At 34.1% G+C, this 27,958-nt stretch overlaps 2 protein-coding genes across 2 annotated transcripts in view; both read left to right on the top strand.

The window, feature by feature from the left end:
• The window catches only part of LOC142336494 (uncharacterized), a 187,900-nt gene that overhangs the window by 15 nt on the left and 159,927 nt on the right, over positions 1 to 27,958 (top strand). The gene's annotated exons all lie outside the window — the stretch shown is intronic.
• On the top strand, positions 2 to 27,958 carry LOC142336495 (myosin light chain kinase A-like). The gene is made up of 4 exons (XM_075385380.1): positions 2 to 203; positions 11,656 to 11,787; positions 12,495 to 12,653; positions 27,174 to 27,958. The coding sequence occupies exons 1-4, from the start codon at positions 107 to 109 to the stop codon at positions 27,854 to 27,856; spliced, it is 1,071 nt and encodes a 356-aa protein (XP_075241495.1). The 5' UTR covers positions 2 to 106; the 3' UTR covers positions 27,857 to 27,958.

The following is a 27,958-nucleotide window of genomic DNA, read 5'->3' as shown; positions in this document are numbered from 1 at the left end:
TTAATGGTGCCATACAGATTAATTACAGATCGGTTAATAATTTATTTCTTGTTGTAAATTTACCAGAAGTGTTATATCGAATTATTTATCCAAAATTACTGCAGTGATGGATTCATTTGAGATGAAATACGAGACAATTACCTCAATCGGACTTGGCTGTTTTTCTGAAGTGTTCAAAGTCAGATCTTTAGCTCACGAAAACGGTACACAAGTTTCAAGTATTTTTTTAGTATTTTAGCTCTCTTATTCGTGAACAAAATCTACCGATTGCCTTGTTTGTATTTGTAGGACCAGATTCATTTTTTGCTGGTTTAAAGCAGAAACTTCTTGTAGCTTTATTTGTATTTATTTCTCATTATTTTTTGGTTAGCAAAAATAGTTTGTATGCTGAACGGCAAAAGTATGTTAACACCCTCTATTATCACGAATTTCATATTTTGAGGCAATATTACTCCAACTTAAAACTTAGCCACAGTTGAACAAACATGAAAACATCACATCTTGTGACAACTTTCTTTTACATATGAGAGTTGAATGGAGCTCATCAACTTTACATTGTTTTTTTTCCCAGTAAGTGAAGGTTAAGTTTGATCTGAATTTCCAGCGTATGCGAGAGGACGAGAGTAGGGGATCAATGCTGTAAAAAAATGTTTTCGATTCATGATTTTAAGTTGGGGTAATATTGCATCAAATATTTAATATTGTTTTTTTTTTGTAAAACTTACTTTTGCCGTTTATTATATATGAGATGTAATTCAAACTTGTCGCAAAAACACTAAAACCATACTTATTTTGGATCTTTTCCGTTTGTGCCCCCCCAGTACGTTATGCGCCCCCCAGTTACAGAGCACGTGCCATTACATAGTAAATTACTATGTAAAAATATTGCACGTGCGTCTGGGGGGTGCAAATAATATGCACCCACTAAGCTGGAGGGGCACAAACGGAAAAGATCCCTTATTTTAATTCCGATTAATGCACTTATTGCAGACAGGATAGCAAAATTCATGGTATTTGCACATAAGATTCCGATTCGTTTGAATTATACAGGTTATCAGGCGTGAAATTATTTTTAATTGATGCTGTCGAGCGGAACAGTAGAAGTGGGGATATTTTGGTTCACCTTAAGATGGCTTTTGTAATTTTGTAAAATACACAGCAGAAAAGAAGCAACAAATATTTTTTTATCCATGTAGGATATCAAAAAAGACAATTTACAGCAGTCATTTTTAGAAAAGACGCTAACATTAGTTTCTAAATTACTATAACTGTAATTACGTATTTATAGTTCATTTATGTATTCGCCTAAGATGAGTTGACAATTAATTTTGCAGACCTGTTGTCATCTTAATATGGTTGCATATTTTAACTCTAAATACTTTCCAGCTAGTCGTTTGCTCATTTACTCATTATAAAGAGAATAGACTTATCTAAATGTTCTTTAGCTGTAATTTCCATTCTTAGAAACTTTTTTGATATCTTTAGCACCTCCTCATTTAATTCATCATGTCATGCTTTTTTTCTTGTTCTAATTATTATAATATTTCTACTAGATGGTTGTTGTTAACTATCGGCAAACCACTTGCTTCAATTTCTTTTAGAATTTTCTCGTAACGAGCATTAGCAAAAGCGGAGCTTTGTGCATAACTCGCTAGTTCTGTTTGGGTATAATTTCTAGCAACCACCGCTCTATTACCTCTAGTATCTTCTTTTTGCTTGTATATGGTATCAGTTGGAAACCATTTTAATTGTAATGTCTTTTCTTTTATATCTTGTTCAGTTACATCTTTAATAGAGACCAATATAGTGAAAAATTTAGTCAAATCGTACCTGTTACTTTTATTTTCGTACCATTAGGAGTCAGAGAGGCATCTATACCCTTTATTTTCAATCTGTTTGTAAATGCATTTACTTGTTTTAATTCAAAATGCTTAATAGTTTGTTTTCCCATTGCTACTGGAATACTATTGATCTCATTAGCTACAGCAAACATGTTAACTCTATCAATTAGCTAATATTAATGGCAATGAGAAATCTAGACGTTCCGAAACTGTCGTGTTATGTTCTTAAAGTTTTGTGCTGTTTATTTGATACTGTATTTTCGGTCTGTTTATTTAATGTGTTTTTTAATGAAGCAAATAACTCTTCCAAATTCATGAAGTATTCTTCTTGTCGTAACGTTTCCCTAATCTATTTCTTTTCTTTTTCTATTTTTTAAAATGTATTAGTGTTTCTATTTTGTTTTGGATCTTTGAATTCAACTTAACTTATTACAAAAATTGAATTGAACAATTTTATTGTAAATCTTACTGTATAGGTTAAGTTGGGGAACAAATTGTAAAAAACAATCGTCAACTTCAAATTAAAACTTCTCACAGTGTTTCCACCGTTCCCAGTTTGGTGCTCTGAGCAAGTTTCTGTTAAAATATGGGCATCACAGTGTGTTCCCCATAGCGTCACAACAAGGATTATCTTTCATGAACTTTGTTTTTATGTCAATTTTCAGATTAGTTTGCTTTCCACTAAATCCGAGGACGTTGAGAGGAAGAAACCCCAAACCTTCCGTCCGCTAAGAAAGATTTTGGTTTTATTTATCGGCTTTACTTTACTAAATGGATTGATCGCATAACCAAGTGAGACATTTCAGCTTCATTTCTTTTTTCTTATATGTTTGGCATGTGTTGAATAGTTGAAAAATATATTTTTTTATAATTTTCTCCAATTTTTTCATCTTTTGCAAACTATCTACTGCAGTCGTTCAGGAAGGAAGGGCACGTGCGGTTAACGAAAGCTACATCAATTCGTCGTACAAATAATATGCATCCATTAAGTGGGGAAGGAGGGGGCAAAATTGGAAAATGTCAAAAAAACTAAATCAAATTCAGAAGGCTTCTCATTCGAATTGTTTGATGTTTTCCATTTGTTTCCCCCAACTTAGTGGGTGCATATTATTTGCGCCCCCAGGGACGCGCGCCTCATTTTTCTAAAGTGATATACTACCTAATGGCACGTTCTCTATATTGGGGGGGGGGGGCACAAACGGAAAAGATCCGATTTCTGTTAAACTTAAACCAATTGATTTTAGTCGCTTAAAACTGTCAAGAGCAAGGAAATCAACTGCGAGAACATTTACCTAATCGTAAACAGCGACTAATTATTAGTTTTTTACTTGTTGGGCAGAAACCTGCAAATACGTTAAGTAATGACACCAGGTTGAAGTCAAATGAGGGCCCGATTCATTGTTCCGACGTTTTTCAAAATCGGGGAAAACATATGCGAGGCGCGCATTTTTCTTCAGTCAATTTTTCTCTTTTTGATCACGAGTCGTACCGAAAAATGTGAAACATCATTCCGTAGCCCTTAGAAGCTACTTTAAATATTAATAAAATTTTGAGTTTTATCGCTGAGTGAAGAAGTTTTTTTTATAACAATTCGAAGGAAAACAGCTAAAGAAAAAAGAAAAGTCTTGAGAGGCATATATTGGATGATACATTCTTGATCAAAATCAAAATAAAGTGAAAATCTCGTTTCTAACGATATGAAAAACCGAATCTTCAAAAGATAGGAAACAGAAAAATAACATTTCTTAAAATTTTTCACGCGGTTATTCTCTTCCCCAGTTACTATACGAAGCTTGTAATTTTTAAATGCTCCAGTGGTTCAAAAGGTTATCTATCGCTTGAGCCAAAACAGTAACAGGATATATTACCTGGAAATCGAAATAATTCAAAGGAAAAATCTAAATTTTTAGCTTCTGTTTTTTTTTCTTTCAAAATATAGAATAATGTTTCAACAATTTATCATGCAGTTGTCCACAGCGATTTTAATTACTGGAAACAGAATCCAATGAAGCAATTGTCATTTTCTGCAACTGTCAACAGATTTTCTGAAGTCAAATGAAGCAAATGAAGCAACTGTCAACAGTTTTTCTACAGAAAGACGAGAGTGACACAACAATAAAACTTCCTTTAGCTTTTGTGACGGGTTTTTTCTGACTTCATGAAGAAACTATTTTGTGTGCAAGGTAGGGCTTTGTATTGGACTGATTTATTCAACGGAGGCAGTGCTTGTTTATTTTAGGTTTTTCGATTTAGGAGAAAGGTCAAACAAAATTTTAAAAAACATTAAATTTTTCAGTCTTTGCGGGCACTTACACTGAATCCACAAAGCTTGGTTCAATTGAGGCTTCATTGAATTGAAAGCTCACACATCGGCCCAAATTTTATGTAGCTTCTATCAAAACAGCGAAAAACAGAAATTTCAATTTGAAAAGGAAAAAGCTGTGTTCCTTTTCCTGTTGGTTGTCCGTGATGCTTCCACTAGCCTTCCAATTTACCCTCTCGATTGGCTGACGAATGAATGTTTATTTCATTTAAATTGAAATGCGAAGCAGTTATACTGTTTTCGTTTCGCTTTCTTTAAGAAATTGTATATGAGTCTGTGGAAATTCACGCTACACATTGTAACTCTATGTCTTATTTTCGAAAGGTTTATTTTAACATTAAATTTGTGGAAAGAGAGAATTTGAGAGAGCGAAGAGAATTATATATGCTTTTCTTCTTCGAATGCTTTTTATCTAGTGACTTGAATTAACGTCGAGCTTTGCATTATTCAGTTGGTCTCATACTGATTAGTGGTCCATTCAGTTTTATTCCCACTTACAAAACTTCTGTAGGAGTCTTTCATTGTTATCGATTCAGAATTTCAATTAACAAGGAGTAAACTTTTAGTGAAGTAGAAAAAAATTTTCTCCTAATTAGTACAATTGTTTTCCAAAATCATGTCTGCCCTGTAATTAGAGATTCATTTTTACTGTTAGTTGAATTGACCTATGAGACTTTGTAAAAAGCTTAGAAAAATATTTGAGAAAAAACGAAGAAAGTGTCGTGTTTTCCACACTGCTCCGTTCTTCTAAACTAATGGTTTTTATCTTTTACACCGAATTTTTTTTAGTGATCTGAAATTTATTAAAACATAAATTTTTTCACCTGAATTAACTAGCTTGAGTCAATTGATATTCATAGTTATAGATATCAAATTATAGAAAGAAAAATGTAAGAAAAAATTCATAGTTTTTCTTCCATTTGAAACGTAAACATCCTTTGGTTTGCTTTAAACTGTGTTGTTTTCTTTAAAATTTGTTGTTTGCTAGAAAGACAAAGTTTGAGATAGTAATTATCGGTAACATTTTATTCAATTATATCCTTTAACAAAAATTTTTTAATTGGTGCTTCTTAAACTTGCATTTTCTGTTATAATCTTTTTTGTATTATAATAAAATTGATAATGCAATTGGGTTTTCATCGGGCAGGAAAATATCAACATCAGGAATTCGAATTCTTCTTTTTTTGAAAATGAAAAATTGGTACTCGTTTTTTCTGCTTCAGTTTGAGTTTCGAATATTCGATATTCGAAAGAGCTCTTCATCTCATAACAAGGAGAAGTTTTTGACTGAATTGAGACATATCTTGGAGTATTATGTACTAAGCAGAGTCTTACAGGAGCCGTCTTGTTGTTTCGACCCCACTTGTGGGGGAGGAACTATATACTCAAATGGGTTTTTTTGTTTTGTCAATTCTGGCAGATCGATATATTCATCGTAGAAAAGTTAGAAATTTAGTTTTCAAGGATTCGCTCATATTTTTGTTGGCTTCGACACTAAGGGTTCGTAATTTTTAATAAAACCATAGGGAAATTTTCTATCAAAAAATAGAATTCTATTTGAGAGCTGTTATTTTGAGAGCTGAAAAAACACAAATTATGGAAGCCAATAAAATTAGTGGCAATTGTGTTGGGTGATTTGCAAATTACAAACAGTCTGCGAAAACACAAATTATTGAAGCCATTAAAATCATTGGCTATTGTCTAAATATTGTTTCTTAATTCAGTTGTTATCTATATTAATTGAACTAATTTATACTGAACGAATTAAAATTTCCCTTGGACTTCATTTGAAAATAGACGGGCTCTGTTATTACGCAAATGTGATAGAAACGAGAAAAAAAACACAAATATTGACCACCTACAAAACAATTATGAAAACGCTTATTGTCCCGCAAAAGAACCATCAGTTACGACATAAAATACAGAAAGCCTAACTTTTGAATTACAAGGGGTTAGACTTCTCAATGATGAATATAACTTAAAAGTTTACAAAAAAGCAACAAAAACTAAAAAAAACTATAAAAATAACAAAAAACTCAAAATGTAAAATAAATTTAAACCGAAAAAAAAACCGTAAATTTTAAGACTCTTCTCTATAAACTGACTGCGTAATAACAGAGCCCGTTTATTTCCAAATGAAGTCCAAGTGAAATTTTTAATACTTCAGTATAATTTAGTTCAATTAATATAGATTCCAACTGAAATAAAAAACAATATTTAGGCAATAGCCAATGATTTTAATGGCTTCAATAATTTGTGTTTTCGCAGATGGTTTGTAATTTCTTCAGCTTTTCTGTATCTTTAGTCATTTTCTATGGCTTAGTCTAACCAAGGACAGCTCCTATCATTTTCGTTATGACTATATCGAGAAGACGTTATCAAGAATATGTTTGTTAAAAGCTAATGACTTTGAAGACGTTTGAAATCATTTGGTTCAAAAAATGTTGATAGATTTTGAATTTTGTCTCATTTTTTTTACCTGTTACCTAGTCCCATTACGGAAGAATTCCGTCTGCTGCATATCTAAGATAAAAAAATGTTTGTGCGGTTATGGTTTTATCTGACTGCTCTGAACTTTTTTACTAGGTGCTTTTACATTTAGATATTGAGTTTTTGCCCTTAATTTTTAGTTTCGCTTGCTTCGTTTGTTTTTTTCTCATTGTTTTTTTTTGTTGGCAGATTTTGTGAGCGCTGTCATGAGGCATGGCATTATGTAATTCAATTAGTAATGGAGAGTGAACAAACTTTTTTAAAAGAAATTCGGACGATGAATTGAGAAGAACAAATGAAAAATGTTAGAAAAAAGTCTTTAAGATTTTGCGCCGTTATTGATATTTTATCTGTTGAAGACATTAGATTGGGTCTACTTTATTTGAGTGCTTTAATCGGGCGTGACTATTTTGATGCAATATTATTTCTCGAGTTCGAACTTTTTGTTGTAGTAGCACTGGCCTTTTAAATGATGAGTTGCTCTTTTATCATTTAAAGATGAAATTAACTGTTTTTTCTTAATTTTAAATCACTACCGCAAAATTTTTTGCACAGTCAACTCGCAGAACAATTTAGAAAAAAATTTTGAAGTTTTTGAAAGTCAGGTTTACTTAGCTACTTAGCTACAAGATCAAAATTTTGACAATAATGTGAGGTTTGAAAAAACTACAAAAAAACTTTTGGAAAAAAATTGACACCATAGATTCATTTGAGATTTTATGAATTTTTTCATTCCGTATTCCATCGGGTATGATTACTCGACTATACATTAGCTAATTTTTCAAAAAGGTCCCATTGAACAAGAAAAAAAGTCGCAGTCATCAAAATTGAAAGCATAATTAATTCCTATGTTGCAAAATTCTAGAGTATCTCCGTTAGAGCAAATCAAAACCGCTGATCCAATTTTTCCGTAAACAAAACTATCTCTGAGCAGACCATTTTTTCGCGCAAAGAAAAGCTATCTGCTCATAAATCTGGAATATGGCTGCATAAAATAGTGACCCAGATGTCATTTTAATCTCCAGTAGTCATTAAAAAATGAAGGTCTGATCAAAAGCGAACTTGAACAAACTTGATTAATATCTTATTTCAATGCTTTCAGTTATTCTTTTTTATTGATTTTTTGCCCATTGCAGCGACTTGCGCTTAATACAGAAAAATAGGGAACGAAGAATATTTAATGGAAAACATCTTTTCAACTATGTATAATTTATGTTAGTGTGATTAATTATGGAGCTGTTTGAGACTATTTTTAGTTGAAATAAATAGCAGCGGAAATGCAGACATTTCAAATGATTTCTTCGAAGGGTACATGCAATTAAAATTTGCAGATATAGCATGTACAAAATTGCAAAATTGAAATAATCGGCTTTTCAAAAAACACTGTTCACATGCTCATTTGCATGCCCAGTAGCATAACTTGCCGTTTTTTGAATGTTCGATTATTTTCAACTTTATGGGACATACTATAGATCTTAAAATGATGCTAATCGAAATTGTAAAGTTTTCCTAGGATTTTTTGGAAATTGAAACAGAATATGCAGACGGTTTCCAGCATTTAAAACCGAACATACACACGATTATTTTCACATGCCACAGATGATACCGAAGAAAAAGTTTTCAAACTTTTTGTCCCAGTAAAACAGAAAAGAATAGACGATTTTCGTACGTTTGAAACCACCAATTTCTGCAGCAGGGGACTGATCAGAAATGATTTCGAAAGCACGATACTCTTATAAAATGCTCAACATTAAGACTGCCGTTGTTGATTGCAAAGTGTATCTATCTAAAATGGTGGCGGTCAAGCCAGCCGAATTTTGAAAATGAGGTCAAGTAAGCCGAAAAATCGGATACCCGTATTTTAAGTTGCGCCTGGCGGGCCGGTGGGCTTCGCCGCGATAACCGGCCCGCTATTTCCGGATTACATCCCACAGCGGATGAGAGGCATGGCCATGGACAGCGGTCTGCTGAAGCCCGTACCCACTAGATGTCTAAAAATTGACGCATTTTTGTTTCTTTGGTGCATTGGAATACATTATGCACTATAGTACTACGCGAAGTATTGATTGTAACGGCTGACAATGTATTATTTCTGATAGATTACATAACTATTACATAACTTTCGGCTTGCTTTTCTGTCGGCTTGCTTGCCTATCGGCTTACATTGCATTCGCCATCTAAAATAGCTTCCGATGCACAAATTGATCAGCGGTCATTTTGAGCTCTCAAATGTCCGATCACAAAACTAATAGAAGTATGATCACAAAATGCGCGGAAAGTGTGATCAATAATTAATAAACAAAATTTCTGAAAAAGTGTCTTTTTGGTCAGGCGAGGGTCTGTTGATGTTTGACATTGGGTGCAAGAATGTCTGACAACCGTTATTTGATTGCAGGACCTTAGCTCCCGGGTCGAGGTTTTTACCCAAAAATACCGGGGAGAAGAGTGTAAAGAGTGTGAAAATAAAAAATCTCTCTCTCCCCCCCCCCCCTATTTCTCCGCTTAATAACGCTTGGATTACGTTTAAGTGCAAATTTTAGTCAAGAGGTATATGTTGTTAAACTGAAATTGCATTAAAACAATTATAACATTCACTAGGATTTAATAATGCTTAAAACCGCAAATCAAATAAAAGCAATCATCGATCACTCCAGTTCTGTCTTTCTAATTTATTTTGTCTCATTTTTTCATTAGATTTGGAATAACTCCGTTCAGTTTAGATGATCATTTATATTTATACTTGTTTAAGGAAACAAATTTCGGATCTATTCTGTTCCCCCCCCCCCCCAGCTTAGTGAGCATAAATTTTTTATGACCCCCAGGTGCACGTGCTATTTTCTTACATAGTAACGTGCTATATAACAACCTATAAATTGTTACTGGGGGTCATAAAAAACACTGCGGGGGAGGGGGCGAAACAGAATAGATCCCAAATTTCATTTCACTTAATGCCTTTGACATCACATTTTGGTGTTTGGACAATAAATCGAAAGACATAAAACGAACGCAAAAATTCAGATTCAGGTTGTATGTTAATCGATCATATTTAAGCACTAAGTAATGGTTAAGTGACCCTGCTTGAAGTCACTGAGAACTTCTGGCGTTAATCTTGAACCGCGAAGTGGTTCGAGATATTAAGTCAGAATTTCGAAGTGGCTAATGCAGAGTCACCTAATCATGCTTAAAACACGAAGCGCGCACGTTTTAAAATGACGAAAGTCAACGAAATTCAACTTCTGGCTAAGTAGCAACTTCTGGCATTTTGATTTCTGGCACTGCAGAATTTCGGCATTTTAAAATGTGCAAGTGAGTATTTTAACTTATATACTATATACACTACTGCGTGTCGCATCTTCGGTCGTGATAGTCATGAATCTTTGGTTTTGATAGAGTTATATCAGGTTTCTCAGGCGCTAAGTGTAGCCAAGGCCCGCACTGTTTTTAGTGGAAATTTAACAAACGAAATTATCAATTTTCAAGAGTCTATTAATCGGGGTTCATCTTTTAAAGGTCCCTCTTTCAAGTTGTATTAAATACTTAATAAATTCGCTGTTTACAACAATAACATTATGTACGTAAATTTTGAACCAATAGGAAACGTTTCTATGATATTAATTTGATGCATCAACGTGGTTTCTGGGTTTTGGTGACATTTTCATGCAACACCGATCAGATTTTTTAGCTGAAAAGTTTTTAGGATCAATCTATAGAAATTTTGAAGCAAAACATTTTCACTGATCTATCCACGAAAATATGAATATACGCTGATCTATTGATCGAAACCAATGAAAACTTGACTTGAAATTTTTACAGATAGATGTACATTGCTTTTAAAAGCTTTTAATTTGGCTGCACGTCAAATTATATACTGTTATTCGGAGAGCACCGGTAGAGCCCTACGGGCGCAGAGCAGAATGCCATCAATTGAGAATTAATGCCAAATTTTCCCGTGCTCTGATTGTTGATCTTAAATGCATTACTTTATATTCATTTTTTAATGGAAAAAAGCTTATAAATTAGCTCAAAGAAGGTCTTCCATCGGTCACAACCTCCTCCTCACCATTTCTTACATTTGTTGTACTTTTAACTAAACTGAGATTAATCAGATTAATTGGCCGATCAAATTTACGCATTTAGCTCTGATTCTCATTTTTCTCATTAAGCCCTGCGCCCGTTTGGCTCTAATTCCTATCATGTTTTTCATTGATTAAGTGGATCTGATCTGTTTCGCCCCCGCCCCAGCTTGATGAGCATAAATTTTTTATGACCTCCAGGCGCACGTGCTATTTTATTGCATAGTAACGTGCTATATAACAACAGATAATTTGTAACTGGGGGTCATAAAAGACACCGGGGGCCGAATCAGAATAGATCCGATTAAGTTATTGAACGATTGCTTTATCATGAACTTCTGTAAATGAAACTGAATATAAACTGGTTTTTATCGACTTCTGACTTATTTTCAAACCATTAATAACTCGATACGTTAAAAGAACACAGTCTACACCATAAATAATTTTCAGATAAATTCAACCGAAGAAAAACCAGAATTTGCCTGAATCGTTCAGGTAAATTGTTCTCACCTGAACAACACCTGAAGCTGTCTGAAATTTTCAGTCGTCACTGGCTGAACTTTCACCCGAGAAACACCTCAAAAAATGCCTGACCAGTTCAGGCAGTTTCTCCGGGCTAAGGTGTTTTTACACAGATTTTACACAAAATTTTCGACCGAAATTTTCAGAGTAATATACAGCATCAACATCTAATATATTAATAATAAAAATAAGCCGGACCTGTGTGTCATAATATTTCAGTATTGACTCATAGAATTTCCATTATGATTTTTACTATGACCAGAGTTCTGATCATGGCATTTTTTAGACATTTCATAGGAAAGTTCATAGTAAAATTCTGAATTTCTCATGATCATAATGATTTTGTCTCTGCCTTTATTCTGGACGTTAATGTGTTGTGTTGATTTATTCTTGTTTCACGTTTTAGCTCTGTTTGCGGCTAAGAAGATCCCAGTGAAGTATCTGAACTGTGCGGACTCGACACTGCTGAAAGAAATTGACATTCTCAAGATGATTTCACATGCCAATATCATTTCACTCCTAGACTATGCTGCCTCTAGTTAGTCCCGCTTCCTTCAACCAGTCTCAAAATATCCATTATTCTATTGTCTAGTTTTTTCAGAAGTGCTAGAAGGTTGAGAGAAAGAACAACCTAATGTAAATTGTGTATAAGATAAGCTTGTCATTGCTTGAAAAGAAGCTCTACTTGTTCAACGTATACTTGGCTAGAGAAATGAAGCCTTGAGGAACACGAAAGAACGTGAGAACGGGTTATAATGGATGCCCAAGTTTGAGAGCTTAAGACCAGTTGGTGTAATGGTTAGCACACTAGGCTTTTAAGTAAAGAGATGATGGTTCGAATCCAGTACTAGTCAATTTGCACAAAAGTTGTGCCTGTTCACACCCCCCCCCCCCCGCCAACAAGAAGAAAACCTAAAATGGCACAAAATTGGAGGTTTTTAAATTCTTTGGAGCAAAAAAAATAATTTACATCAACGAAGGCGCAAACTGATGATTGAAAGCAAATGTAGAACAATATTTTTGGGTGGTATTTGACGCACTGTTGTGATGCATGGGCCTCTAGTAGAACCAAAGGGACGCAGAGCAGGATGTCATAAATGGGGGGATTCAAACCAAATATTTCTTGAGCTCACTAATTGATTTCAAACTAATCACTTCGCATTATTTGTGAAAATGCTTGAAAAAGTAGCATTTAACGATGTTCCATCATTTAAGAGATGCGGTAACCGACTTTTCGTGTTCTAGGTGAATTTGTTTTTCTCATAATGGAGTTGGCAGAAGGCGGAGATCTGTTCGAGAGAATCGTGACCAATGGCAAGTTTTCGGAGAGTGAGACTCGGAGGATCACGAGACAACTCGTGGATGCTTGTGCCTACCTACACAGTATTGACATCGTACATAGAGGTCAGTTATATCGCACGTCCTCTGCTCTGAAATTATAATAAAATATAGATAATTTTTTCCAGACCATTGACTTGGGTCGCACACCCCCCCCCCCCCGTCCGCGACCATAGTCAGTGTCAGGCCAATACCTGTCTTGGGTCCAGGACTTCATCCTGGGTGTCGTCACTGAAAAACCCGATTGTGCGGGTTGTGCATTCAAAATGGATCCCAAAATGGATCAAATTTTTTTAATGATTTGAACTGATGTCTATTGCCTGATCGTGCGACACGTTTATCAAAATTTGCGATATTCGAAAATTTCATTTTTACTATGATTTTACTCTGATCAGAAAAAACAACAAACTCAGAATGTCCAGTGACAATTCATGAAAAAAATGTTTCTGGGTTTTGTCTGCTCATAATGCGAGGTAAATTTACCCTTAGGTCACTCTGATTCAGGACTGATTTAACGTTTTACCATTTGATTGTAATGAATCAGTACTGAAATGCTCTGACACGAGGCTCCGGGTTCCTAATTAACTGAGATTTACTAAAGAGATGTCAAACTACCCGGACTTGATTCCAAGAATCAATTAGTACCGAGCCATAGTATTTTTACTCTGAACAGTACCATGATCAAGTCATATTTTAAATTTTTCATGGTATAATACTGAACAAAATAAGGTCTTTGAGGTTACCCTGAAACATAATAGGAAGTCTGAAAACTTTCTGGGCATAAAAAAACTGTAGTCTGATATAGACCGCATATCGTTATCCATTAAATTCTGTTTTTTCGTACTGACCTGGTTCTGAAGACTACAGACCTCGCTCTGTCCGCTTCTGAAACGTGTCAATTCGTACTTAATAGTTCGAAAACCATAAGAGCGAATAAAAAATTTGATATTGTTATTCATTTTTCTTTAAACAAACTGAAGTCGAATAGCTTATTTTTATTTGATGGATAGTTTCCATCACAGCTAAATTCAAATGATTATTACTGATTTAGCAAGTTGAAACTTGTTATACTTTTTTATTTGAAAAGAGAGAAATTTAATCTCCAGAAAATTTTAGTCAGTTTTTTGCTTGAAAACGGAGCTCAGCTCATTGAAGTTGATAAAATTGATACAGCATAATTCAACTGATAAGGTTTGAAACATCTGTATACATGTATGTATGTATGTGTTTTTGTGTCAATTTCTCTAGCAATTTAACCATTTTTGGACTTTGTTGCTTCAAATAATCCCGTTAAAAATGAAGGAACGTACATTAAAGGGATATAATAATGTTTATTCAAACCTGAATTGTGCAGACTTCTGTTGCGTTTTGAAAACAAGTCTCTTTTGTTTTTTTAACGTTTTACTGTGCACAACAACAAGAGGTTATTGAGAAAACAGGGATCTATTCTGTTTTGCCCCCCCCCCCCAGTGTTTTTTATGACCTCCAGTTACAAATTATATGTTGTTATAAAGCACGTTGCTATGTAAGAAAATAGCACGTGCGCCTGGGGGTCATAAAAAATTTATGCTCAATAAGCTGGGGGGGTCAAAACAGAATAGATCCGAAAACAGTTGTAAGGTTTCTTCAAAAATCTATCTTCATACAGTTCTTTGGGGGTGTAACAATGGAATTGCTTGATTGCTCCCACAAACATTACAATCCCCCGACTGAGTTCTTGATTGGGAAAAGTTTTGAATTTGTCTCTCGAAACACATTGGCATAGAACAGCTACAAGAAGCGCAGTGGTTCAAATACAAGGTGGCTCATTTTGTCACGTTTCAGTACATTTGTCGGAGTTTTGGTATAGTGGTCGCTGTTTCATGTATTATCGTATGAAGTTTTCTCCTGTGAAAATGTCAGAATCTTTTCTGTTTGTGCCCCCCAGTACGTTATGCTTCCCCAGTTACAGAGCACGTCTCATTGCATTGTTTGCCTACATTCGGGCATGGCGTTTGTCATTATAAGCATCATGTTACCACGATGTTTATTCTGATGACACCAAATTGGTTTGAACAAAATGCTTTGTTTTTAGACTCAGATGTGTAGGAATGGAAAATTAAACTTAAGCTTTTTTTCGGAAAAGAACCAAATTAATACTGACCTTGAATTATTCCCAACACAAAAGCGAATTCTAAATTTGAAACTGTACAAAGATAATAATGGTAAAGAAATTTAAACTGATGAGAATGGTTGAATAAGTAAATATTGATTCTGATAAAGATTATATCATGGATTGAACACCAAAATTCTCACCCACGTAATATTGGATTAGAAACCCAAATTAGGGGCCTAAGTTATCAAAGTCATGAATGACCTTCTGAAAACTTTTCCCAAAAAGGTATTTTTCTCACAAAGATTCGGAACATTTGGTAAAAATCGGACTAAACTATCATAACCAAACATAGATTAGCAGTATATATACGGCTCAATTTTAGCCAATTTTTGTAACCAAAATCAGTCTGAAAATAGTTATATTGTCGTGATAATCGAAACTTCGGAGTGAGTTAACAGATCTCTGTCGTGGTACTGAACTTGTAATAATTGTTGAAACTAGTATACCCTGGTAATTATACTTTTCGTTAATTTAACTTAGCAAATTTTCAACTACTTTCTCTTTTTGGACCTTTTCTTATAAATTAGTAGAGTTTAAACTGGTATCTAGTAGATATTTGTTAAACACTTTGATAGGTGGCACTCATAGACATTTGTAACTAGTTGTTTTGAAGGAACCATAGTCTTGTAATAATTAGGACTGTGTAAAACTTAATCGTTTCTTTCGGTTTTCTGTTAATCAAAAGCGTACTTGTACAACTTTAGTAACTTCACAATACATCTCTAAGGATCTGAAATCATACTCAATCTAGCTTCAATTTATTGGATTTAAATTAGTTTGGTGACTAGTAAAGTAGTGATCAACCAATCAATAATTAGGTTAAGTTAGGTTAACGGACTGGAGGACAGCACCGAGTCCAGGACAACATCAAGACGATTGATTTCTCAGAGTATTAATCGGCCAAGCTCGTTCCAGGAGACCGGATAGTGAACCCGTCTGAGGGTAGGCCTGCTTGCTCGTAGAAGACTTGGCAAGTTAAGTTAACCCATGTAGTATGGAATGGTGAACCAAGTAGACAATTAAAAAGGTCTGCAGTAACCTGAAGTACCTGATGGGCAATGTCTTAACGTTCTATCAAAATGGTTAATACTCGTCTGGTTGGGTTGTGGAGTGAACACCGAAGAGCTCTTCACGTCATCTTCTATTTATTTTAAGTATATTGGTTGATCGATTAATTAGAAACTGAATTGAGGACCTGGTATAATTCTCAATCTTAGAGTCACCAATTTATTTCATTTTGTAAAGCATTTCTTAGAAGCTAAAATATCATATAACATAGAAAGGCATTACTAAAATATTTTAATAACATTATTATTAGCAATTGACTACAGTTCTATAGCGCCTGAAAATACTTTCTTTAGGACTTGAACGGAGGGCCTGGTATAACCCTTCAGTCTAGTTAAGAGTAGTAGGTTTTGTGAAGTTACTATCCAGTCCAGTAGTTTTCTCTAAGATAGATTCTAGGAACAATTGTGGAATTGTGAATAAGGTAAAACCTCCACCCTAAATATTCAGATTCTATATTGGTGGTTCTGCTTCCCCAGTTACAGAGCACGTCTCATTGCATTGTTTGCCTACATTCGGGCATGGCGTTTGTCATTATATGCATCATGTTACCACGATGTTTATTCTGATGACACCAAATTGGTTTGAACAAAATGCTTTGTTTTGAGACTCAGATGTCTCCACCTGGTTTTGGAAAGATAACAAAAGTATCTATAAGATTTCCTCAATGCTAATTTTGAGTTTTTAAAAAAGTCATTTTTAATCAATGAATTGTTCTAAAAGAACAAACAAAAGTTATCAAAAGTTTGTGAATTATTTACTGCTCAATTTCCGGCTATTGATCTCTAAAACCGTTGCAATAAGAATTATTGATCGAAGTTTGTTCTCAATTGGTTTAAAATTGTCAGTTTCCCATTTTGGCAAATATTTAGCTCTTTTTTTCTGATCATAGAGTTTTAGGTACCGTTCATGATTTGCTTATATAGGTTGTGCTCGCTTGATGATGACAGTTGATACGCTAAAACCAACAGTAAAACCCTAATTATTATAGTTAACTCAAATATTTTCAAAAAATTTTCTATTTTTCTTTTTCAGTTTTTCTTCGGATTGTAGTGTGATTTCTAAATTTAAATATATTTCTGTTTCATAGGAGACCTTAAAAAAATTGAAAGCCTTTGTCTCTGTTTTGGTTTTGTTTACTTTCTTCTGTCGCTTTTGTAAGAGATCGTTCTGTCGCTTTTGTAAGAGATCGTTTCTGGAGGCTAGTTTTTTGCTTCGGCCGGTTTATCGATTGTGGAGTTGATTAATGTCGGACATTCATATTACCAACTACCATTGCATGATTTTTTGTTCGACGTTTTTTGGACCTTTTCTTATAAATTAGTAGAGTTTAAACTGGTATCTAGTAGATATTTGTTAAACACTTTGATAGGTGGCACTCATAGGCATTTGTAACTAGTTCTTTTGAAGGAACCATAGTCTTGTAATAATTAGGACTGGGTATTCTAGGAACAATTGTGGAATTGTGAATAGGGTAAAACCTCCACCCTAAATATTCAGATTCTATATTGGTGGTTCTGCTTCCCCAGTTACAGAGCACGTCTCATTGCATTGTTTGCCTACATTCGGGCATGGCGTTTGTCATTATATGCATCATGTTACCACGATGTTTATTCTGATGACACCAAATTGGTTTGAACAAAATGCTTTGTTTTGAGACTCAGATGTCTCCACCTGGTTTTGGAAAGATAACAAAAGTATCTATAAGATTTCCTCATTGCTAATATTGAGTTTTTAAAAAAGTCATTTTTAATCAATGAATTGTTCTAAAAGAACAAACAAAAGTTATCAAAAGTTTGTGAATTATTTACTGCTCAATTTCCGGCTATTGATCTCTAACACCGTTGCAATAAGAATTATTGATCGAAGTTTGTTCTCAATTGGTTTAAAATTGTCAGTTTCCCATTTTGGCAAATATTTAGCTCTTTTTTCTGATCATAGAGTTTTAGGTACCGTTCATGATTTGCTTATATAGGTTGTGCTCGCTTGATGATGACAGTTGATACGCTAAAACCAACAGTAAAACCCTAATTATTATAGTTAACTCAAATATTTTCAAAAAATTTTCTATTTTTCTTTTTCAGTTTTTCTTCGGATTGTAGTGTGATTTCTAAATTTAAATATATTTCTGTTTCATAGGAGACCTTAAAAAAATTGAAAGCCTTTGTCTCTGTTTTGGTTTTGTTTACTTTCTTCTGTCGCTTTTGTAAGAGATCGTTTTTTAAATTGTTCTGGAGGCTAGTTTTTCGCTTCGGCCGGTTTATCGATTGTGGAGTTGGTTAATGTCGGACATTCATATTACCAACTACCATTCCATGCTTTTTTGTTCGACGTTTTCAAACATTTTGATGAACTTCGATACTTGATAAAGTGGTAAAGCCAAAGTTGTTTCAGTCACCGTACCCCCAAAGTTCAATCTAGGAACTGTTCCGTTTACTGAGATTTCTGAGAAGACATAAATTTGAAAACTTCAGTTGTAAATTAAGATTGAAAACTTCATTTGCATATGGTAGTATAATTGCGTTTTTTGTGCTATGTTGGTTTCTGAATGTATAAAAATTTTTCTACACAATTATGTTTTGATTTTGATTGGTTTTCGAATGTCCGAGAATTTTTTTGTTAACCTGCGTGTATTCTTTTTGACAGAAGCTAAGATTTGAGATCATCAGTTATAGTTTCACCAAATAAAGCTAATTTTACTTTTTTTGTTTTTAGTCATTTTGTTGAACTAAATTGCTTCTTCAAAGCAAATTGGAGAAAATTGAGTTCGAAAGACACAATTGATGGAATGACTGATATTGACTTGAAGACTAAAAAAGGAAACAAAAAGTCGACCAGGACAATCATCACCTACTTCAGTTTGCGTGTTCTCCTGACAACTATTACGCAATGACAGCAGTAGTACTTAGTTTGATCCGAGGGTCTCTGAAAAGTCGAGGGGTTATTTTTAGAATTGAACAGACACTTATTATCAGATTTGATAAAATAGCTTTGTTTGTCCGGATTTGCGATTTCTTGAAAGCGATTGCACCCAATCGATTTCAAAAAAAAGAACATTGTTAATTTCCTCTGGTACACATAAGAATAAAAAGCAAATGGTAAAAGAGGCAATGTAAAGTTAAGAATATAACACTATATAAAATTATAAAATCATTAAATTACTTAATATGTGACATTACATTAGTAAAAATGGCCTAAAATGCCATTATAAAATGTTCTCACAATTTTATATGTCCATCATGAAGATTAAAGTCTAATGCTCTCAATGTCATCTTTCATATCAGTTACTTTTGTGTCCTTCAAAAATTCTTTCCAAAAAAATTCTTTCAGTCCTTTCTTTAAGGAAGCTTTCGATGTTGTTTTCAGTCCAATATTAGAAGGCAGACTATTATAAATTGGAATGGCTTGTGCAATAAAAGAATCAGTTAAAAACTTTTTGTTCTTTCTTATATCGAACGTTTTTGTTACCTGTCATGTTGTTTTATTCTCATGGTAGAGAGAGGTTCAATTTTATAGGCTGGAAGATCGTTGCTGAGGAAGCCAAAAAAATATTTTGAGCAATGATATTTCAAGAGAAAAGAAACTGGTAATATTTTGTTGCGAACTTTGAGATCTCTGGAACGATCGTTTTTTCTCCTATTAAAAATGGTTTTTATTCCGCAATTCAATTGTTTTTCTAAAGTTGTGAGTAATGACTTTTGTAACCCTATCAAAATTAAAGCTATATAATGAAGATTACTTATTACAATTGCATTAAGCAATAAGATTTTCGTTTTCTTTGGTTAACTTTTACTTAGTGCATTCAAAACTTTTATTCCACAAGCCATTCTCTGAAAATTTTTTTCACTTCTGCATCAAATTTTAGTTTGCTATCAATAATTACGCCAAGATACTTCACACTATTCGCTTCTGCTATTCTTTTGTTGTCGATACTCAGAACAGTATTTGTTAACCTCTTCCTGGTGCTGAACACAATATATTCTGTTTTTTGTTTGTTCAACACTAACTGGGACTTAGCAAAAAGATCGATAATTTTTGAGATGTTATGTTCAAGTTTTGTTTTTGACGATATTTCATCAGTGTCGGATGTAAAAAGAAAAGTATCGTCTGCATATTGGACTACCGTTCAATCTTTGCTAAATCGTTGACGTAAATGTTAAATAATAGAGGTCCTAAAATAGTACCCTGTGGAACTCTTCTTTTCAAAATTATCCAATCTGATTCAATTCTTTTAAGGACAACTTTTTGAGATCTTTCACTCAAATAATTCTCTATTTAATTGGTAGCATATTCGTCAAAACTTATTTTCTCAAGTCTCCGCAACAGTATTTTGTGGTTTATAGAATCAAAAGCCTTTGAATGATCTAAAAACGCACCTGTAACATTTTTTTTCTTGGTGAATTCTATTCTTATTTGTTCTGTCGATTTCAAGATGGCATCAATTGTTGAAATTTGTTTTTTCTAAACAAAATGACTGAAAGAAAATAATTTCTCACTTTCTAGGAAACTTGTCATCTGTGAACTGAACGTCTTTTCAAAAAATTTTGACAAAGCAGAAGTGACAGAAATAGGTCTATAATCGAGTGGGTCTTCGAGATTTCCTTTTTTGAAGATTGGAATTACACAAGCTTTTTTAAGATCTTCGGGAAACTTTCCTTCTGTAATGAACTGATTAATGAGATATCATAGTGGTTCTGCTAGCGGTGCTTTAGCATCTTTTATTGCCCAAGCTGGTATTTTTGAAGACCGAGTGCTTTACTTATATTCAATCAATCTATGAGCCCATTTGTTTCCTTGGTTGTTATATATCGGAACGCGAAACATTTTCTCGGAACAGTTTTAGCAGGAATGTTGTTTGTTTGTTGCAAGCCAATGAACTCTCGCAGAGAAGAAAAACTGTAATTCAGAAGATTTGCAATTTCCATAGGCTTTGCTTTCTTATTACCAAAACTGTTTAAAAAAGATTGAATTCTTTTTTGAGTCTTTTTTATTACGAAGATCTTGGATGAAATTCCATCTGGTTTTTTCGCTGTTTAACTCAATAAAACTTGAGAGAAGTTGTTTTTCTTTTTGACGAATTAAATCGTTGTTAGTTTCGTCATCGAGAATTCTTGAAAACTGCTTTTTTGTTTTCTCACATAGCCATTATTGTTGAAGGAAAAACTTTGGTTTGTCCTTTCTAATATAACAGGCTGTAATTGGAGCATATAGTGCTAATGCTCTTTCAATAATTCTTTGAAATTCTAATAACATTATATCTCCCGTTACTGCACCGTAAAAGTGTCCCAGTCTGAATTTTCAATAAAATTTTTGAACGCTATGGCTGAATATTTTTTTTTCAAAAAATGTTTGCTTTGTTTTTGCTTTTAGCATCACAGATTTAAGAACTGAGATTGTTGCAAAATGACCAAATTTAAAAATTGTTCCTGCTACTATGCCTGTTTTGTAATCGTCTGTTATGATGTAATCGATAAGAGTTGAAGAAGAGTTAGTCGTTCTTGTAGCTGTATCAATATTCGATGGTTTAAGATCCCATGGAGAAATAACAGATTGTAGCAAACTTCTGTCGCGGTTTGCAAAATAGTTTAAGATGTAGTCTCCAGCAAGTATGACAAATTTTCCTTCAGCCATAGCAAGATCAATTCCCAGGACCAATTTTTCCAAAAACATTTTTACAAATTTTTTCATGACAGTATGAAAAATTTAGTGAGCATTTCTTTTTTGTATGCTCAACTCAACCCATAAACTTTCAAAAATAGTATCCGGAAAGCGGTTGAGATCATCGCGGAGACGAAGTTTTAAAAGTTTTGGAATGTACATTATAATAACACCACCTTTTATTGTTGTTGTTTGGATGCGATCTTTTTGAAAACAGTCAAAGTTTTGCTTATATTCATGCCAAAACTCTTCCGGATGATTTTGTGACAACCATGTTTCACTAAACGCAAATGTGCAGTTGTAACCAATGTCTTGAGTGAGTTCCTTCAACAGCAGATGTTGTCCTGCTAAACTTCTGGTGTCTTGAGGTACAATTTTAATTCTGGTCTCAAATAATTCTAACTCTTTCATCATAATTGCATATGGCGAAATTGGTCCGGGGTTTATTTCGATATCGCCACTTTTTAGTAGAAGGTGCCATATAACAACCAAGAAAAAAGAAAGGTTGAATTTTGATGTTAAGGCATATTGTTTGCTGTTACAGCTTCCTTTGAATGAAGGTATTCAAGATGCATAAGGAAAACTGCAAAAAAATTTTCTGTAATACTATCTGCGGACATGAGTAGTACGCATAGTATAACTATGAGTTGAAAACATGCCATTTTATGTAAAATCTGATTATAAAGCATTGCACGTTGTAAAACAGCTTAAAAATCCATTTCTATAACGATTTGTTTGCCTCCATGGTTTGTAAGTGCTAGCCCTACTCACATATGCATTTTGAGAATTTTACAATGATTGTAAACCAACAAGATTACAAGAGGAAAAATGACTTAAACTGCATTTTTAATGAACGGAGTTCCCTGCTGAAAATTACAATGTATATCATCGTAAAAGAGAGAGTTGTAGTTTGCCATTTGACTCAACATGTTGCAGACAGGAAGTATTTTGATTTTTTTTACTGTTTTCTTGTGTAATATACTCGCGCAGTTTTTCATTGAATTCATAAATTTTGTTGTTTGTCCGTTCGTTTTTCGGCAATTTTTTAAGGGAGACACTTCCATCAATACCAGTGTTTCGGGGCTGAACTTTTCCTTTATTGCAGAGACAAGATCTTTTTAATCTGAGAATATGTTTTCTAATTTATCACTTTTTTGCTTTAGAATAGCATTGGTCCCATCCTGTAAAATAACTGTTTTCATCTTTTTTTGATTGCAACCGTGTCAACTGTCGCTGTTTGATCCGTAGGACCTTCAAATAATTTAGTAACCTTTATACAATTGTCCATAGATTTGTTTTTTGAATTGGCCCAATTTCGCGGTAGCCGAGGAACGTCACAGAACTCTGAATATGCGAAATTTTATCAAAAATTTAATGAAATTTTATCTAGAAGTATTATCTAGAAATTTTATGGTGAGTTTTTAAAAAGTCTTATAAATTGATTCTTCAAATTATATCTAATTCTGTCTACTTTTATCAACTCGTTTAAAATGGCGCGTTCTGTGTTAACGATAAGATAAAAAGTTTGAAATTTTGCCAATTAATCAATCAATTTTTGAACCAGGTTCATAATAATTTGAGAGAGAATTGAGTTAAAATATCCTTGCAAAAGTTTTCTGGTCTTTTACAAAGTTGCTGATCTTATATCAACATTGTTGTACAACAAACAGCTCAATGCTTTTAAGTGCAGTATTTATCCAATCATTGAAAATCCAGTGAAAAAGTCTGCATACTACATGTAAATGTATATATTGATTTAAGGGTACATAAACAAAGGAGTCTGGTTATAATGTTGGTTTATATTGTGTTTATAATGTTGGAATTGCTGAAAGTGGTTCCAAGCCAGCCATTTTAAAAATTTCAGCTTAATTGCATTAAAGCTGTTAGACTGTTGCATCGTAAAAACAAAGCGTGATTTGCAAATCAAAAAAAACTTGGTTGTGATGTCTGCGAAAATATTGAAAATCGAATAAAACGATAACTTCGAATTGTCTTTTTTTCACAGTTGTGATTTTCAACTGAAGCGGAAACTGAAATACGAATTGAACTAGAAAATAAACATCACTTATACCGAACAATTTCTTAAAAGTAGCATAGACTCACAATTGTCACTGTTTTCCGCGAGTCATGTTAACCTTAATTAAGCAATAATGAAAACTAACTGAAGCAAAACTAACTGATAAATAATTCCACACGTCTCTGTTTTATTTTAATAGAGTTTTTGAGACTAATCGCGGATTCGCATCAACATGTGAGAAAAATTGACATCGCAAGTATTTTTAATGATGATTTTTGCAGAAGCAAGTTTTAGACTAAATGCATATTCACTTATAAAGAAAACAGTAAGAAAGTATTGATTTTTTAGTCGGAAAGTGCTATTTTGTGAGTAAATAACCTCAGTAGGTTAAGTGAACACAAACAAAATTTAGGAAACGTCTGCCTTAAGTGCCATGGTCACAGGAATAAATACCATAACTCTGTGATCAGAATAACTCACTAAAAAATTGACCTTTTTTAGAGCTTATCGATGTTTCATTTTAATTAAAAATGCTAATTAAAATAGCTAAATGTCTTGATTCCTTTTCCATTTTTCTTGCAAAAATCCAATCAAACTAATCTTAAATAATCTCAAATTAAGTGTTAACAAGATGGGCTTGCGAAAAATTTCAAAAAAAAATTGTGTTCCACACTCAAATATTATTTATTTAATTTCCAACTGTTTGATGTAAATAACCTTGCTGAACAAACGAGTTTTGATTTAACTGAGCAACTATTTTTGAATTACTTTTTGAAAAAAGACTGGAGAAAGATGAAACTAGTATCAAGATAATTTTGGCGTAAATGTTCCACAATGCCTTAGATGGCAAAAGTTAAGCAAAATTAAAAGTATTTTTCCTCCGTTAAATTATGATCCTCCGTTATTAGTTTTTACACCTTTATAATGGAAAACTTATAATTGGCATTCTTAACTTGCACTAATTATTAGGCCTCAAACCTTTTTCATTACATAAACAAGCTTTGGAATGCCCCCACATGATAAAAACAGAAATTGTGTTCTTAGAGTAGAAAAATTTGCCAAAATATTAATTTTTCGTCAAGTTTAAACCAAATTAGAAAAATTCATTTTTTTAATAAAAAGCCGTATGAAAAATTTTATTTTTTATCAATTGGTGGCCAAAAAAGAGTATCAGTCTGATGAAAATTTTGCCCGAGCATGAAAAACACTCTACCATATTAATAAACAAATAACCAATTAAACTTTTCGTCTCTCCTTGGGGGAGAATTTTGGGCCAATATCTTTCTTGGTTAGTTGGGTGTTTTCTAGAACCATGATTTTTTTACCACAGTTGAGTTTTAGATATCGCCTAATAGTCCTCCTCCTCATAAGACCTGAAATTTTAGATCACGTAGCAGCGATAAGCATAATACTGCTTCTTCGTGGTTCCAATTGTTCTTCCTCCGCGCTCCACGAAAATAGGATGGATCACTGCAGTCCTAATAAGTAGGCCTGGTTAGCAGGTTTTTAAACACAACAGTTGAGAGCTGTTATTGATTTTCGAGCGTACATGTGATACCAGTCTCGAATGTTATTGACCCAGTTTTAGATGCACACCGCATTCCTTTAATCAATTTTAAACGCGCTGTGGGCTTTTGGAGCCCAGCGTGGGCGTGCTCTGGTTTAGTAACCTGATTCTGGCGGCATTTACTGGGTCTTTTCATCCATGAAAAAACATAAAATTTTGTGGGTGTATACATTTCAACTCGCTCGAGCATGTAGGGCGATTTAAAGCGACAATACATTTGTTAGTCTTTTTACCCGGCTAAGGTGATAAGGAGAGGGGGCAATAAATTCCACTGTTGGGGTGGCGGGGGGGGGGGTCGGGTGTTGTGTAATTACAGCTTAATACGTCCGGCATATGATGTCATTGTCTCGATAGAGTTATGTAATCGTATTCATTCTTCAATAATTGAACAGGGCGTGGATCTTGTGTTTATATAGCTCTCTGCCCCACCCCTTGATAGTGGGTGAAATACCCCAGGGCTTATTTAGTTTATTCACGTGGTTACCTCTGGTGACTAGTTTTTTTTAAATAGAAGAAAGGGTAGATTTTGAATATTTTAAATTATTGGCTATTATTTCAAACAATACGACCCAAATGTCCACATTTGCTACAAAGCTATTAACAGACCAATAACAGCCCAGTCAATCGAAATTTCATACGTCTTGATTAAAAAACTTAATCAAACATGGTTTTTAACATGACAAATTTATGGGGGTTGTTATGGGGAAAAATGCCATCAAGATGTACCAACATTTTTCGAGTCCCCCCCCCCCCCCCCAGCTTAGTGAGCATAAATTTTTTATGGGGGGTCATAAAAAACACTGGGGGGGGGGGGGGGGGGGCAGAATAGATCCAATTTTTCTTGATTGTTCTTGATAACATTTTACCAAGATCTTATCAAGATGTACCAAGTTTTTTCGACCAAGTAAATTTATGTTATAACCAGCTGGTTAAAGCTTTTGAGTCAAAAATAATATTTACACTCTAATTTTTGTTCATTATTGTAGAATATTCTAAACCAAATTCAGATTCGATGAGAGAATGTTAGGAGCGAGTGTTTGTTTATTTATTTTTTTGTTTTGTTTTTACATGTTTTCCCAGTTATTTTCACTAACTTATACATAAAAACTATAACGACAACTGGGTAACTATGTAAGCTTTCCCTACTTTTAGACACGTTAATGAGTTTTCCTCACATTTAAGAGAGTTATGAACAAATTTTGTATTCAGGGAGCATGCTACTTCTGAAGGAACAAAGAGTCTCATTTAAAGTGTGACATGAATACATGTGGGCATGCAATAAAATGTAAAAATAAGGAACAAAGCATTATAAAATGTAATTTATTCATGTTTATTTATAGTAAACACATTATATTTTGGCGGCTGTCATGTTTTTTGCTTCTATATTCAACTTCTAATGGCGCTTTCCCACCCTTTTCCTACGTGCGATAAAATGATGTTCCGTTTCTTTCCGTTTCTGCCCCCCCCCCCCCCCCCCCCCCAGCTTAGTGGGTACATATTATTTGCACCTCCAGACGCACGTGCCATATTTTAACATAATGATTTACTATGTAATAGCTAGCACGTGCTCTGTAACTGGAAGGTACATAAGGTACTCGGGGGGGGGGGGGGGGGGGGGGGGCAGAAATGGAATAGATCCAAATGATGATATAAATTTGACAGGAGTAGATTTACATGGTATATTAAATAGTCGCTTATGTTTCAACATACTAAAGCGGATAATTTAATCCTATGTTTGGTTGTGATATTTTCATATCAAGTCCCACGGGCCGCTGAGGCATGGAAATGGCCATTTAATATATTAAAGTATTCGTGTAATAGCGACTGCTAATTTGTAGTCGGATTACTGAACGGAAATATCGAAGTCCAGTGGGTATAATGGCAATGGGCATATTAGCATTGGTAATGGTAAAATGGAATTGGGTAAATTGTCCGACACCGGTGTAAGACTCCCAGATATAAGCGCACAGTCCGGCGAACCGTTTCTGGTTTGGTTTTTACCAAAATCGACTGAATTGAGATTGGTTTTGACCAAAATCGACTGAATCGACGGCTAAATTTCTCGTGTTGACTGATTTTAAAATTTTAAGTGGCTCCTAAATTCAACTTTGTTTGTTTGTTTAGACTTAAAACCAGAAAATGTGCTCTTCAAATCAAAAGACCAACAATCACCAATCATGATCACAGACTTCGGCCTTTCCGCCCTCTACACTCCCGACAAACTCCTCAAAACAGCCTGTGGAACCCCAGGCTACGCAGCTCCTGAAATCCTACAACGAATACCCTACAATGAAAAAGTTGACAGCTGGTCTATAGGGGTTATAACCTATATACTTCTCTGTGGCTATCCCCCCTTTTACAACGAAGAGGATAGCGATGTTTTACTTTTTCAGCAAGTTGTCGACTGTGATTTCAAGTTTCACAGTCCGACTTGGGACACTATAAACCCTGACGCAAAAGATTTTATTCGGAAATTACTTGTAAAAGATTTCGAAACCCGATTATCATGTACTGATGCCTTGAGAAACGATTGGCTACAAACACAATCTTCCGAAATTACTTCAACAGAAACAAATGAACAAAATTCTTCAGAGAGCGAACAAAATGTAAAGTTTTCTGGATCAACTGAGGACCAAGAACGTACCCCAATTGCTAGTGGAAGTTCTGGTTCTCAGAGCAACAATGGTTTGCTGGTTCCGGCTGAAAGTCTCGGAGACCGCCGACATTCCTCTGGTAGTCAGTGGCAAAAAGCCATGGACTTCGTATCTGCGGTTGAGAACTCGATCAAATCATTAAATTTGTTGTGACTTGTGATAATAGATTGATACTGTTGCTAATCTTTGATGATCAGATGATTTTTTAAAACCATTAGAATGCTAATTAAAAATTCATATTGCCTTCTCAAACTA

This window comes from Convolutriloba macropyga, chromosome 3 (genome assembly GCF_964194025.1).
Source record: "Convolutriloba macropyga chromosome 3, txConMacr16.3, whole genome shotgun sequence".
NCBI classification, from domain to species: Eukaryota; Metazoa; Xenacoelomorpha; order Acoela; family Convolutidae; genus Convolutriloba; species Convolutriloba macropyga.
This window is presented reverse-complemented; position numbering and strand designations above follow the sequence as displayed.

Bases quoted from the DNA above. Each gene is read 5' to 3' on its own strand.
- LOC142336495 (XM_075385380.1), top strand. From the start codon at position 107: ATGGATTCATTTGAGATGAAATACGAGACAATTACCTCAATCGGACTT. The intron at 204-11,655 runs GTACACAAGTTT...TTCACGTTTTAG, and splicing joins ATCTTTAGCTCACGAAAACG to CTCTGTTTGCGGCTAAGAAG. The intron at 11,788-12,494 runs GTTAGTCCCGCT...TTCGTGTTCTAG, and splicing joins CCTAGACTATGCTGCCTCTA to GTGAATTTGTTTTTCTCATA.